The sequence below is a fragment of the Pan paniscus genome, chromosome 22, assembly GCF_029289425.2.
Source record: "Pan paniscus chromosome 22, NHGRI_mPanPan1-v2.0_pri, whole genome shotgun sequence".
Taxonomy (NCBI): domain Eukaryota; kingdom Metazoa; phylum Chordata; class Mammalia; order Primates; family Hominidae; genus Pan; species Pan paniscus.
In genome coordinates this window covers 42,286,735-42,301,687 of record NC_073271.2, presented here as the reverse complement: position 1 = coordinate 42,301,687, position 14,953 = coordinate 42,286,735, and the positions used below count along the sequence as shown (strand labels likewise).

At 49.5% G+C, this 14,953-nt stretch overlaps 1 protein-coding gene and 1 pseudogene across 3 annotated transcripts in view; both read left to right on the top strand.

Moving 5' to 3' along the window:
* Positions 1-11,568, top strand: part of LSS (lanosterol synthase) — a 37,912-nt gene extending 26,344 nt beyond the window's left edge. For both annotated transcript variants that reach the window (XM_003823797.6, XM_034948191.3), the window contains 5 exons: positions 5,086-5,151; positions 5,598-5,678; positions 6,689-6,859; positions 8,688-8,766; positions 9,412-11,568. In XM_003823797.6, the coding sequence (XP_003823845.1) occupies positions 5,086-5,151; positions 5,598-5,678; positions 6,689-6,859; positions 8,688-8,766; positions 9,412-9,543 (529 nt within the window). In that variant the 3' untranslated portion in view covers positions 9,544-11,568. The remainder of the gene's footprint in view (positions 1-5,085; positions 5,152-5,597; positions 5,679-6,688; positions 6,860-8,687; positions 8,767-9,411) is intronic.
* LOC117977345 (uncharacterized) lies at positions 6,866-8,767 on the top strand (annotated as a pseudogene). Its single transcript, XR_008955130.2, has one exon. The product of XR_008955130.2 is annotated as an uncharacterized LOC117977345 (transcript).
* Positions 11,569-14,953: the final 3,385 nt, after the last annotated feature.

Genomic DNA, 14,953 nt, shown 5'->3' with positions numbered 1-14,953 from the left:
GTGATCCAGGCTCTACCCTCAGGGCTTCATGACCTGTCCTCCCACGTGTTCCAGGCTCTACCCTCAGGGCTTCATGACCTGTCCTCCCACGTGTTCCAGGCTCTACCCTCAGGGCTTCATGACCTGTCCTCCCACGTGATCCAGGCTCTACCCTCAGGGCTTCATGACCTGTCCTCCCACGTGATCCAGGCTCTACCCTCAGGGCTTCATGACCTGTCCTCCCACGTGATCCAGGCTCTACCCTGAGGGCTTCATGACCTGTCCTCCCACGTGATCCAGGCTCTACCCTCAGGGCTTCATGACCTGTCTTCCCACGTGATCCAGGCCCATTCTTTCTTGAACCATTGGAGAGGAATTTGCAGATAGGATGTACCTCTAACTGCCTGAGTATTTCTTAGCAGGTGTATTCTTTTGTGCAAGTGTAAGTCAGAATGTTAATGTTGATGAAATACTAATCTGCAGGCCTAATTGTTCCAATAATGTCCTTTATGGCAAAATCTTCCCTCAAGCTTTAATCCAACATCATGGGGTGCATTTGTTTATTTTTAATTATTTTTCTTTTCTTTTTCTGTTTTCCTTACCCTTCTCACTGTGCACATGGGTTGCATTTAGTTATCGCATTGACACCCTTTTAACCTGGAATAATTCCTTAATCTTTCCTTGTGTTTGATGACTTTGTCATTTTTGAATTGTTCCACAAGTTATTTTGTAGAATATCCTCAGTGTTTTTTTTTTCTCGTGTCTCGTGATTAGATTCAGGTTATGAAACTGTACATTTTTGTCAGGAAGATTGCAGAAGAAATGGGGCCTTCTCCTGCACCTTACCAGGAAGCACACACCAACTTTGATTCCTTGATTAAGGTGATGACCGCTGTACTTAGTTTCTCCGCTACGAAGTTGCTTTTTTTTTCTTTGTGGGGAGACAGTTTTAGACTATGTAAATGTCCTATTTCTCATCATACTTATACCTGTTAGTGTTAGCATTTGATGATGATTCTTGCCTGAATCAATTATTTGCATAATGCTTACAAAATTATCATTCCTTCCATATGTATTAGTTGGTGTTCTTCCAAAAGCTTTTCCTTTGCCTCTGTTTATTTACTTATTTATCACTGTGGACTCATAGATTCTTATGCAATTGATTTTGATACTGATCTCATAGCTAGACAATTTTGCTAAACTTTAAAAAAAAATTTATGTACTTTATCTTTTATAGCAGCTTTAAATTTACAGAAAATTTGAGTGGAAGATGCAGTGTTCCCATAAAGCCGCTAACTCCTCGCACCTTCCGTCAAGTTTCCCCAGTACTAACATCTTGCATTCAAGTGGTGCGTTTGCTGCAGTTGATGAGTCAACATTCATAAATTATTATCGTCCAGAGTCCATTGTTTACATTCAGCTTCCTCTTCATGTTGTTCATTCTGTGGTTTCACAGATGTGTGATGCATGTGCCCACCACTGCAGTGTCACACAGGATTTCACTGCCCTAGAGTCCTCTGCGCTGTCCCCGCCTCCAGAACCCCTTAGTAGCAAACACTGATATTTTTACTGTCTCCATAGTTTTGCCTTTTCAGACTGACCTCTTTCACTTAGTAATAAGCATTTAAGATTCCTGAGTCTCTTTCTATGGCTCAATAGCACATTTCTTTTTAGTGCTGAATAATATTCCATTGTCTGGATGTACCACAGTTTATTCATTCACCTACTAAGGTGAATGTCTTGCTTGCTTCCAAGTTTTGGCAACTATGAATAAAGTTGCTATCAATGTTAGCGTGCACGTAAGTTTTCAGCTCATTTGGGTAAATGCCAAGAAGCGTGATTGCGGGATCCTATGGTAAGAGTGTGTTTAGTTCTGTAAGAAGCTGCCAAACTGTATCTTAAGTGGCTGCACCATTTGCGTTTCCACCAGCAATGATGAGCGTTCTGTTGCTCCACATCCTCACCAGCATTTGCTGTTGTGTTTTGGGTTTTAGCCTTTCTAAGAGGTGTGTAGTGGTATCTCCTTGTTTCAATTTGCAATTCCCTAATGACATTATGTTAAAATCTTATATAGTTATTTGCCATCTGTGTATCTTTTTCAGTGATGTGTCCTTTAAAGTCTTTGGCTTATTTTTAAATTAAATTTTCTTATTGTTGAGTTTTAGTTCTTCATATATTTTGGCTGCCAGTCCTTTATCAGATATGTCTTTCGCAAATATTTTCTGCCTGTCTGTGTCTTGTCTTTTCATTCTATTAACAGTATCTTTTGCAGAGCCATATTTTCTGCCTGTGTGTGTCTTGTCTTTTCATTCTATTAACAGTATCTTTTGCAGAGCCAGTTTTCATTTCAAGGAAGTCCAGCTTATCAATGTTCTCTTTCATGTATCATGTTTTTGGTGTTGTATCTAAAAAGTTACTGCCAAGCCCAAGGGTACCTAGATTTTTTCCTGTGTTATATTCTAGGATTTTTTAAGTTTTGCATTTTACATCTAGGTCCATGATTCATTTTGAGTTAACTTTTGTGAAGGGTTTATGGTTTGTGTCTAGATTTTTTTTTTTTTTTTTTTTTTTGCATGTGGATGTCCAGTTGTTTTGGTACCATCTGTCAAGAAGACTCTTTTTGGGTCATTTTGTTGCCTTTGTTTCTTTGTAAAAAATCAGTTGACTGCATTTGCATGGGTCTATTTCTGAGCTCTCTGTTCCGTTGCATTGATCTGTTTGTTCTTCTCAGCAATCCCACACTGTCTTGGTTCCTGTAGCTCTGTAGTAGGCCTTGCAGTCAGTTACCGTCCCTGTTCTCACTTCAGTGTTCTCTTCAATAGTGTTTTGACTATTCTGGGTTTTTTCCCTCTCCATATACATTTTAGAGTCAGTTTGTCGATAGTTTACAAAATAACTTGCTGAGACTTTGATTGGGATTACATTGAATCTGTAGCTCAAGTTGGAAAGATCTTTTATTTCTTTCATCAGAATTTTGTAGTTTTCATCATATATAGATCTTGTACATATTTTGTTGTTTATACCTAAGGATTTCATTTTTTTGGTGCTAAGGTAAATGGCATTGTGTTTTAAATGTCAAAATCTAATTGTTCATTGCTGGTAGGAAAACAACTGACCCTTTTTTTTTAAGGGATGCAGTCTGACTCTGTTGCCCAGGCAGAGTGCAGTGGTGCCATCATAGCTCACTGCAGCCTCAAACTCCTGGGCTTAAGGAATCCTCCTGTCTCAGCCTCCTGAGCAGCTAGGACCACAGGCATGTGCCACTACGCTCAGCTAATTTTTAAATTTTTTTGTAGAGATGGGATCTTGCTCTGTTGCCCAGGCTGGTCTCAAACTCCCCTGTCTGCTTTGAGATGATTATATATTTGTGTCCTTTGTTAATTTAGAGGATTATTATGGATTTTTCTAATGTTAAGACACCTTTGTATTTCTGAGATTGACCTTAGTATTGGTCTATATTTAAGACAGTATTCAGTTTCTCAGTTGTTTTTTTTTTTTTTGAGACAGAGTCTCTGTCTCCCATGCTGGAGTGCAGTGGCACAATCTCAGCTCACTGCAAGCTCTGCCTCCCGGATTCACGCCATTCTCCTGCCTCAGCCTCCTGAGTAGCTGGGACTACAGGCGCCTGCCATCATGCCCAGCTAATTTTTTGTATTTTTAGTAGAGACGGGGTTTCACCGTGTTAGCCAGGGTGGTCTCAATCTCCTGACCTCGTTATCTGCCCACCTCGATCTCCCAAAGTGCTGGGATTACAAGGCGTGAGCCACCGCGCCCGGCAGCAGTTTCTCAGTTTTAATTTGGAGTTTTGCATCTGTGTTCATGAGTGAGCCTGAAATTTTCACTTTTCCGTATCTTACTTCTCTGGGTTCCTAGAATGAGCTAGAGAGTGTTCCTCCTTTCTGTTCTCTGGAAGAGTTTGTGTGAGATTAGAATGAGTGTGTCTGATAATTTAGTTGCATTCATTTATAAAATTCCTAGGCCTAGAGTTTTTTTTCTGGGAAAAGTTTACATTTTGACTCATTCTTTTAGTAGTTTTAGGACTGTTTAGGTTCTCTATTTCTCGATTGAGCCAGTTTTGATAAGTTAATCTTTCTAATTTGTAGATATTTTCTCTAAGTTTGCAAATGTAATACATAAAATTTTCTTGTCATTTCTCACCATATCTGTAGTTCTATCCTTTTATTGCTAATATTACTAATTTGTTCTTTGACTATTTGTATTTGTTACCTGTTGCCAAGTAACAATATTAGTACAAACCTAGTGGCTTAGAACAACACACATTGATTACTTCACCGTTTCCGTGTGTCAGAAGTCCAGGCGCGGCCTCGCGGGTCGTCCTCTGCCTCAGGGTCTCTCCGGGCTTCAGTCAGGGTGTTAGCCAGGACTGGGGTCTCGCCTGAGCTTCCAGTGAGGAAGGATCTGCCTCTGAGCACACAGGGTCCTCGGCACGATCCCATTCCTCAGCTGGAAGCTGCCGACTGCCGTCTGCTGCGGGGCCTCTCTAGATGGCATCTTCACACAAGCGAGAAGGGAGAGTTGGTAGAGGGAGTCTGCTAGCACCGTGGGAGTCGCGGTCACACAGACCTCGGTCCCAGGACCCACACCCATCAACCCTGCTGTGATCTGCTGGTTAAAGACAAGTCCCACGTCCCACAGGGTGACACTGGAGTAGACACTTTGCTCCGGCCTTTTCAGAGAACTGGTTATTTTTTGGAAATATCAGTTAGATGTAGGATGGGTCTTGTCTTCTAAATCTATTGTTTTCTCTCTAATTGATTTTTTCCTGTTTTTATTTAGTTCACTTTGTTGGGTTTGCTCAAGCCTGGGTCACTGGATCTCAGGGATGCTGCTCCTGTTTGCAGCTGTGTCTGCAAGGCCTTGCTTTCCCCTCACGTCCCTTTCTCAGACTCTGCCAATCCGCTTCCCGCTCTGGTGTCCTGTGGTTGCTTCTTTTTAAAACCCTCATCGGTCTGTGTAAACTGTGTATTTTTATGTGGTTTTTAAGGGAGACCATTCTCATTCTTTTGAGACCCTGGAAAGGATGGAATTGGGATAGGTAAACTGCTGTTTTACCAGAATGTTCACTGGACCAATCTTGTGTTCCAGGGAGACCCTCACGCAGGGCTTAGAGTTCTGTCGGCGGCAGCAGAGGGCCGATGGCTCCTGGGAAGGGTGAGTGAGCCTCCACTCGTGAGTGCAGAGATGCATGGGATCCAGAGGTTTCTGCTCTCACACACTGCGTTCATAAATGTTGGCTTGTATGTTGTTGCTACACCAGAAGTTTCTGGAAGTGAGCTGCCAGCCCGTGACTTCTGGGGGACCTCGTTCCTTTGTGGCATGCGTGGCCTTTGCCCCAGTGGAAATTGCTCAGTACGTTCCTGGGCGCAGCCGGGCTGCTGGGAGCACGCTGTAGCCTGAGCGTGGCTATTCCCCTCCACCCTTTCTGCTTGCTCTTAGGGTCCAGCAGACAGAGCTGCTGTCTTCCACGGCCTTAATGCCTGAGGCACTGGAGTTGGTGGGCTGGCTGGGGCACGTGTGATTGTTGCAGAATGTGTGTTGTTTCACACACCTGCTGTGAACAGGGTGGAAGGGCTGAGGCTCTCCCTGTTTCCTTCCAGCTCCTGGGGAGTTTGCTTCACCTACGGCACCTGGTTTGGCCTGGAGGCCTTCGCCTGTATGGGGCAGACCTACCGAGATGGGTGAGTGAGTGCCTGTCCTCTGGTGGGTGGGGGTTCTCAACCCAATGCTCTGTCATGAGTGTTTTTTGCTTTGACATTTGGTTTTAGGGTTTGTTTGTTTGTTTGTTTTTGAGATGGAGTCTCGCTCTGTCAACCGGGCTGACATGCAGCGGCATGATCCTAGCTCACTGCAGTCTCAAACTCCTGGGCTCAAGCGATCCTCCCGAGTAGCTGGGATCACAGGCGCACGCCACCACCCCGGGCTAATCTTTTAAAACTTTTATGTAGAGATGGAGTCTTGCTGTGTTGCTCACACTGGTTTGGGCTCAAGCAGTCTTCCTACCTCGGCCTTCCAAAGTGCTGGGGTTACAGGCATGAGCCAATGTGCCTGGCCTATTTTTAATATTTTTAAACAGTGAGATAAGATCCCCGGTTGAAATGAAGATGTTTCCCTGGTCCCACAGCTCTCTGGAGCTTCCTGACATGTATGCTGGAGGGACGCTTCTTGTCTCCGGCCCCTCCAGGCATGCAGATGCCTCCCAACCCTGAGTAGGAAGATTAGGGTCCACGGCCTCGCTGGAGCGGGTTAGAAGGCAGGAGATCTCCGGTCCCAGCCCTGTCTCCAGCCGCCCGACTCTCTCCCAGCCCTGTCTCCAGCTGCCCCACTGTCTCCCAGAGTCTGCCGTGTGGTTGTTTAGAGGTGGGGAGCACCGTGCTTGGCTGAGTGCAGCTTGTGAGACGCTGCTCCCAAGCACTGCAGACCTCACTCAGCCTGACGCGTCCGTGAGGCCATCCTCGGTACTCGCATGTCCCTTTGTCTTCCCAGCGACTCTGGGAGGCAGGAGTATCTGTTCCCAGTTCACATCTGCAAAAGTCAAGCTCGGGTTTCAGTAGTGGCCCGTGGCCCTTAGGTAGGGTGGCCCCATCGTGCAGGCTCCTCCCCGTACCCTAAGGCAGCCTGCTGGGGTGAGAAGCCAGGGGTCTGGGACTTTCCTTGGTGTGATGGTGTCTCCTGTCTCTGGTCTTTGCAGGACTGCCTGTGCAGAGGTCTCCCGGGCCTGTGACTTCCTGCTGTCCCGGCAGATGGCAGACGGAGGCTGGGGGGAGGACTTTGAGTCCTGCGAGGAGCGGCGTTATGTGCAGAGTGCCCAGTCCCAGATCCACAACACATGCTGGGCCATGATGGGGCTGATGGCCGTTCGGTGGGGACGACGGGACCCGTCCCTGAGCCTTGGGTTTGGGTAGAGGAGGGACACTCAGCTGTGAGCCGGTGGCCTGGGCTGAGTGAATGTAGAGAGGAGGGGAGGCCTGTGGGCCAGGTCAGCTGCCACTCTGGGAACAGACACCTACAAGAGCCACATGCCTGGTTCCTGGGGCAAGAACGTGGGCTGCTCTGACCAAGTGGGGCCCTGCAGAGAGGCTTGCCTCTTACAGGTGAACCACCCACCATTAGCCGTGTCAGTGGAAGAGCAAGCACATCAGGGACCCATGGAAACAGCGAGGTGGGCTGCGATGAGGATGCTGCTTCCTGGTGTGGTAGTGATGACGGTCACAGCAGCTGCTCTCTGTGGCCCTCCTGTGTTCACAGCTGGTGCTGAGCCACATATGTGCCAGGTGCACACACACGCAGACGCATGCAGGCAGGCATCAGTGTACACACTGATGTACACACACAGATGTACATGGAGACAGATGCACACACAGGCCTATGCACACACGTACGCATGCCCACACAGGCACCTGTGTCCACACACATACAGATGCACCCACAGCATCCCATCTGTGCCACACACAGACATAGGTACATGGAGACAGATGCACACACAGGTCTGTGCACACACGTATGCATGCATAGGCACCTGTGTACGCACACGTACAGATGCACCCACAGGATCCCATCTGTGCCACACACAGACGTAGGTACATGGAGACAGATGCACACACAGGTCTATGCACACACGTATGCATGCACAGGCACCTGTGTACACACACGTACAGATGCACCCACAGGATCCCATCTGTGCCACACACAGACATAGGTACATGGAGACATGCACACACAGGTCTATGCACACATGTATGCATGCCCACACAGGCACCTGTGTACGCACACATACAGATGCACCCACAGCATCCCATCTGTGCCACACACAGACATACGTACATGGAGACATGCACACACAGGTCTGTGCACACACATACGCATGCACAGGCACCTGTGCACACACACATGCAGATACACCCACAGCATCCCATCTGTGCCACACACAGACATAGGTACATGGAGACAGATGCACACACAGGTCTATGCACACACGTATGCATGCATAGGCACCTGTGTACACACATACAGATACACCCGCAGTATCCCATCTGTGCCACACACAGACATACGTACATGGAGACAGATGCACATACAGGTCTCTGCACACATGTACGCATGCCCACACAGGCACCTGTGTACGCACACATACAGATGCACCCACAGCATCCCATCTGTGCTGCCCTATTAGGTTTGTGGCCATTTGGGGAATCTTCCTAAAACCCTAAAAGCTAGGGCAGGTCTGCTTGAGCAGGAGCGGCAGGGTCTGGGGGACCCTTGAGGGCAGGACAGTCAGGGACCCACAGTTGAGCTGGGCCTGCTGAGCCCTGGATCCTTCTTGGTGTCTTATCCTGGCCAGCAAGCAAGTGTGAGCTCCTGTGGGTCTCCAGAGGCCCATGAGGACCAGTGGGCCAGGTGGGAATAAGGCTTGGCGTCCTCTTCAGGGGGGAACACCAGGGCAGGCCTGAGGAGGCCTTTGTCCCCAGCCTGTCATTGCTGTGGCTCCGCTTCTCAGGGAGCCTAGGAAGAAGGTGTGGCAAGAGCCCGAGGCGCTGGCTGCACCTGGCAGGGCCTGTGGGCGTCAGTTTAGACGCATCCATTCTCACTGCAGCATTCCGGGGTTTGCCCTTATGCTCGGCTGTGTGAGGGTGAGGATGATGCTGTGGGGGCATGCATGCTGGGTGTGTTTCAGCCTTCTCTTCCACCAGGCATCCTGACATCGAGGCCCAGGAGAGAGGAGTCCGGTGTCTACTTGAGAAACAGCTCCCCAATGGCGACTGGCCGCAGGTATGCCGCCAGGGACCTGAGCGCACAAGGCCCAGCACTGACCTCCAGCGTGCATGGCTGTTTCCACGTCCCCCTGCTCTGTGTCCTTTTTGGGGTACTTTGGACACTTGGGAGGCGTCACCTCTGCCAATGAATGCCACAGTTGGTGGCAGGTCTGTGGCAGGTGGTCGGGTCCTAAAGTTCAGATCTTGCTGTTGTTTCAAGTGATGCTCTGAGTGGGGGAGGAGCTGGATGGGAGAAGCCAGTGGACGGGAAGCCTTTTTGCTGCAGGACAGACCCTCCCACTCCAGATGACCTAGTGGCCCCTCACTGAGCCAGAAGTCCCTGTGGTGTGGGTGTCATGAGGTCATGTGAGGCCGACCGCCCTCCCCTGGGATGAGGCTGAGTTGGTGGAAGCTGATGTGGTTGTGAGGGGCTGGTGACCCTGGCTTAGGGTTTGTTGCAGGGCGGGGAGTCTGAGCTGGGCTGATGGTGCCATGACTGACGCGGGATGGACTACTTGCTTTCCTATGCTCTTGCTTAATTAGCCCTTTCCAGGCTGACTCACCCACAAGCCAGCCAAGCCAACAGCCAGGGCTCCAGTTCAGGGACTAGCCCTTAGCTGACTGGTGAAGCCTTTGTGTTTATTTCTCTGTGTTCTTTTAGGAAAACATTGCCGGGGTCTTCAACAAGTCCTGTGCCATCTCCTACACGAGCTACAGGAACATCTTCCCCATCTGGGCCCTCGGCCGCTTCTCCCAGCTGTACCCTGAGAGAGCCCTTGCTGGCCACCCCTGAGAACATGCCTATCTGCTGGGTGCCGTCTGTGCGTTCCAGTGAGGCCAAGGGGTCCTGGCCGGGTTGGGGAGCCCTCCCGTAACCCTGTCTTGGGCTCCAACCCCTCAACCTCTGTCTCATAGATGTGAATCTGGGGACCAGGCTGGAGGCAGGGATGGGGACAGGGTGGGTGGCTTAGACTCTTGATTTTTACTGTAGGTTCATTTCTGAAAGTAGCTTGTCGGGCTTGGGTGAGGAACGGGGCACAGGAGCCGTGACCCCTGAGGAGGCACAGCGCCTTCTGCCACCTCTGGGCACGGCCTCAAGGTGGTGAGGCTAGGAGGTTTTTTCTGACCAATAACTGAGTTCTTGGGAGAGGAGCAGCTGTGCTGTGTGATTCCTTAGTGTCGAGTGGGCTCTGGGCTGGGGTTGGCCCTGGGCAGGCTTCTCCTGCACCTTTTGTCTGCTGGGCTGAGGGACACGAGGGCAACCCTGTGACAATGGCAGGTAGTGTGCATCCGTGAATAGCCCAGTGCGGGGGGTGCTCATGGAGCATCCTGAGGCCGTGCAGCAGGGAGCCCCATGCCCCTGGGTCGTGAGCTTGCCTGCGTATGGGGTGGTGTCATGGAGCCTCATGCCCCTGGGTCGTGAGCTCGCCTGAGTATGGGGTGGTGTCATGGAGCCTCATACCCCTGGGTTGTGAGCTCGCCTGCATATGCGGGGTCTGTCATGGAGCCTCATACCCCTGGGTCGTGAGCTCGCCTGCATATGCGGGGTCTGTCATGGAACATCCCAAGTCTGTGCAGCAGGGAGCCCCATGCCCCTGGGACATGAACCCACCTGCGTGGAATGCTGTTTGTGAGGTGTCTACAGGGTTTATAGTAGTCTTGTGGACACAGAAATGCACAGGGGACACTTACGGACACAGAAATGCACAGGGGAGGCCGAGCATAACCACGGGTGAGGGGCAGGCAGCAGTTGTAGTTACTGCCGCGGGGCACTGCTATGTGCAGGGACAGCCAGCACCCAGCCCATCACCACTCCCTGGGCTGGCTGGCAGGTATGGCACCCTGGGAGCCCGGCATATACCCAGGGCACCCCTACGGCTGCTGCCAGTCTCATGCCCAGGTGGGTGCTCTGGGCTGGAGCGAGGGCCAGGTTTTGGGCCGAGGCTTCCCCAGGCAATCCTGTGAGCTCCCTTCTAGCCTCTGACCCAGTCTGGTCTGGCTTGCATGGATGTAGGGCTTGGGATGGGAAGTTCAGGTCCTGGCTTTGCCTTTGCCTGATGTGGATGAGCAGCTCACATGCTCAGGGCCACCTGAGACTGTCACTGTTCTCCCCTGGCTATTGGGAGGAGTCACTGAGAGCTTCGTTACCCCTGCTGCCTTGCCCAGGGCACACCCTATGCCTCCTCATCTGCTCTTCCCCTCCCTGCCGCCTTCTGGGCAGGTGGCAGTCCCTGGCCTCTCCCCCTGGCTGATCACCCTCCCTCAGGCAGTGGAGATCTGCGTCTGGACACCCTCAGATCCTGTCATTTCCTGCCCAGGGTCCTTCAGGGCCACCCCTCTGCCTTGGTGTGGGGTCCAGGGCTCTCACCCAGGTGCCGCACCCTCTGGGGTCTTCTGTCCAGCTCCCTTGCCCCACGTGCTGTCACTGACTCTCCTTGGGACTCACCTGCCTGCTCAGAGCCCTGCAGGGCTTGGTCAGCTGCCTGTTCAGTGTCAACACTTCCCTGCACATCTTAAAACTGGGCTTTATTTTCGCTGAAGGAACTGTGTTGGGACCCTTGACATCTGTCAGGTTTGCACATGCTGTTTTTTTTTCTCAGCCCACGTGTCCTCCCCCACGTGGGGTAGCAGCAGGACAGACAGTGAATCACAGAGTCTGCCCTGAGCAGAGGCTGCTGTCCCTGGGACTCCTAGCCATGGTCAGACTGTACAAAACAGTTTTCCAGAAATGAAATGTAAATCCATTTTTATACTGAAAATGTTACTGAAAGTCACTTTTATGAGCATCTGCCTGAATAAACAGACATTGATTCCCTTATCAGAAGCCTGTCACACTGTGTTTCGTTTCATCCTGGGGAGAACTGCAGATTTGGGGTTTCTGGCTGTCGTACGTCACCTGCCTGTGGGGCGAGTGGGAGGCCCAGCCTGGTTTAGGGAACAAGAGTGACGTGAGGAGTAGCAGGGTGCGTCTCCAGTTACCTGAGGGAAAATAGATATTTTAAGAGATAATAGCATAGCCTATTTTAATATGTTTTAAAGGCCATAAGCATATCCAGGAAGATAAATAAACGTGATACAATGTCCACATAGGAGGAACTTTCTTTCACTGCATTGTTTTCCTTCACAGTGGCCTTCAAGTCACAGGACGCAGCGATTCCCTGCCCTCTTCGGTGTTATTACACAGGCAGGACTTCAGTGTCAGTATCCCTGCCTTCAGTCTTCTTTAGAAATCACATCCGTGTTCAATCCATTGTTTAGAGGGAGTGTATTTTTCCTGTTCCACGAAGAGGACTTTTTGTTCACAATTGGATCACAATGCAGAGGAGTCTGTTCCTCCCCCGTCAGCTTCTCGGTGCTGGGAGGGTGACCTGTCCCAGATGACTCATCACCCTGACATGTTCTTGACAAAGGACACCACCAAGAGGAGATGGCAGCTGCACCTGCGCAGCCTCTGTCTGAGGGGGATATTTGCCTCAGTGTGATTAAAAATCAAGTTTGCTATCCTGAATAAGTCATGAAAGATTTTTGAATTCAGATTTTTTTTATCAGGAACAGATTTTGAATATCCTGAAATCTTTTCCCTGGCATCATATTAGGTTTTCTTTGTTCACTATGATGTAAAGTTTCAGACTCTTGATATTTTTAATATCAACATAGACGGTAGGACAAGGAACGGTACCAGAAATGAGTAAAGAGACAATAATGATAAGATCGATTTATCAAGACATAACAACCCCAAATGTATATGCACTAAATAACAGCTTCAAAATACATGAAGCAAAATGGCAGAATTGAAGAGAATGAGATAAAAACAGAATTTTAACGGGTGCTTTCCGTACTTTGCAACTGACAGACATGAGATCTGTAAGGACAGAGATTTGAACATCAGCCAACACAAGCGAGCGGTCTTTAGAGGATGCTTCACCTAACACTGCTGAAGCACACGGCTTTGCAAGAGCTCGTGGCCCATGTGCTAAGGTAGACCACAGCTGGCTCACAAGGTGAGTCTCAGTATGTTAGCAAGGACGGAAGTCACACACAGCATCCTCCCCCACCACAGTGGAGTTAAACTGAATTGAAAATCAGTGGCAAAGGAGCAAAGGCAGTTCAATGGAGAAAGGACAGCCTTCAACAAATGCTGAAACAAACTCCATTTGTAAAAAAAAAATGAACCTTGACATACCCTTCACATCTAGACATACTCAAGATCAATCAGAGACCTAAATGTAAAACAAAACTATAAAACCCCTAGAACATCACATAGGAGGAAATCTAGGTGACCTTGGGTTTGGCAGTGACTCTTTAGATATGACACCAAAGGCATGATCCTCGAAAGAAAACATTAATAGGTTGGGCTTCATTAAAATAATACATTTCTGGCTCATGCCTGTAGTCCCAGCACTTTGAGGGGCCAAGGTGGGAGGGTCACTTGGGCTCAGGAGTTGGAGACCAGCCTGGATAACAGTGAAACCCCATCTGTACAAAACAGTCAGAAGATTAGGCAGGTGTGGTGGTGCGTGCCCGTTGTCCCAGCTACTCGGAACACTGAGGTGGGAGGATTGCTTGAGCCTGGGAGGCCGAGGCTACAGTGAACTGTGGTTGGGCGGCTGTGCTCTAACTTGCGTGACAAAGTGAGACCCTGTCTCAATAAAATAATTAATGAAACTGAAACTTTCTGCTCTGCAAAGAATGTCAAGAAAATGAAAAGACAAGTCAGAGACTGGGAGAATATATTTGAAAAAGACAAAGGATCAGTATCCAAAAGAGCTCTTCAAACCCAACAATAAAACAACCTGGTTAAAAAATGGGCTGAAGGGGCTGGGTGCGGTGGCTCACGCCTGTAATCCCAGCACTTTGGGAGGCCAAGGTGGGCGGATCACAAGGTCAGGAGATCAAGACCATCCTGGCTAACACGGTGAAACCCCGTCTCTACTAAAAATACAAAAAATTAGCCAGGCACGGTGGCAGGCACCTGTAGTCCCAGCTACTCGGGAGGCTGAGGCAGGAGAATGGTGTGAACCCGGGAGGCAGAGCTTGCAGTGAGCTGAGATTGTGCCACTGCACTCCAGCCTGGGAGACAGAGTGAGACTTCGTCTCAAAAAAGACAAAAAAGAAATCAAACAAACAAACAAAAGTGGCTGTGCCAATTTGTATTCCCACCAACAGTGAGTTCCTGTTACTCCACGTCCTCAGCAGCATTTGGTGGTGGCAGTGTTCTGGATTTTGGCCACTCTAAAAGGTATATTGGTAGTTTTAATCTGCATTCCCCTGATGACATATGATGTGGAACATCTTTTCATATGCTTATTTAACAACTGTGTATCTTCTTTGGTGCGGTGTCTGTTAAGGTCTTCAGCCTTTTCTTTTTTTTTGATACGGAGTCTCGCTCTTTCGCCCAGGCCGGAGTGCAGTGGCGCTATCTTGGCTCACTGCAAGCTTCGCCTCCCGGGTTTTTTGAGACGGAGTCTCTGTCTCCCAGGCCGGAGTGCAGTGGCACAATCTCAGCTCACTGCAAGCTCTGCCTCCCGGGTTCACGCCGTTCTCCTGCCTCAGCCTCCTGAGTAGCTGGGACTATAGGCGCAGCGAAACTGCTCTGGCCTGACACTGTGATGGTGGATACAGGTCATTATACATTTGTCCAAAGCCAGAGAATGTGCAGCATCAAGAGTGAGCCCCATTGTAAACTGTGGGCTTTGGGTGGTGACGATGTGTCCATGTAGATTCATCAGCTGTAACAAATGGACCACTCTGGGACTGAGCGTGGGTGTGCGCGCCTGTAATCCCAGCTGCTTCGGAGGCTGAGGCAGGAGGATCTCTTGAGCCCAGGCATTTGAGGCTGCAGTGAGCCGTGATCATGCCACTTGCCCTTCAGCCTGGGCAATAGAGCAAGACCTTGTCTCAAAAAAGTACCACTTTGCTGCAGGAGGTTTCAAATATATTCTCCCAGTCTCTGACTTGTCTTTTCATTTTCTTGACATTCTTTGCAGAGCAGAAAGTTTCAGTTTCATTAATTATTTTATTGAGACAGGGTCTCACTTTGTCACGCAAGTTAGAGCACAGCCGCCCAACCACAGTTCACTGTAGCCTCGGCCTCCCAGGCTCAAGCAATCCTCCCACCTCAGTGTTCCGAGTAGCTGGGACAACGGGCACGCACCACCACACCTGCCTAATCTTCTGACTGTTTTGTACAGATGGGGTGTCCT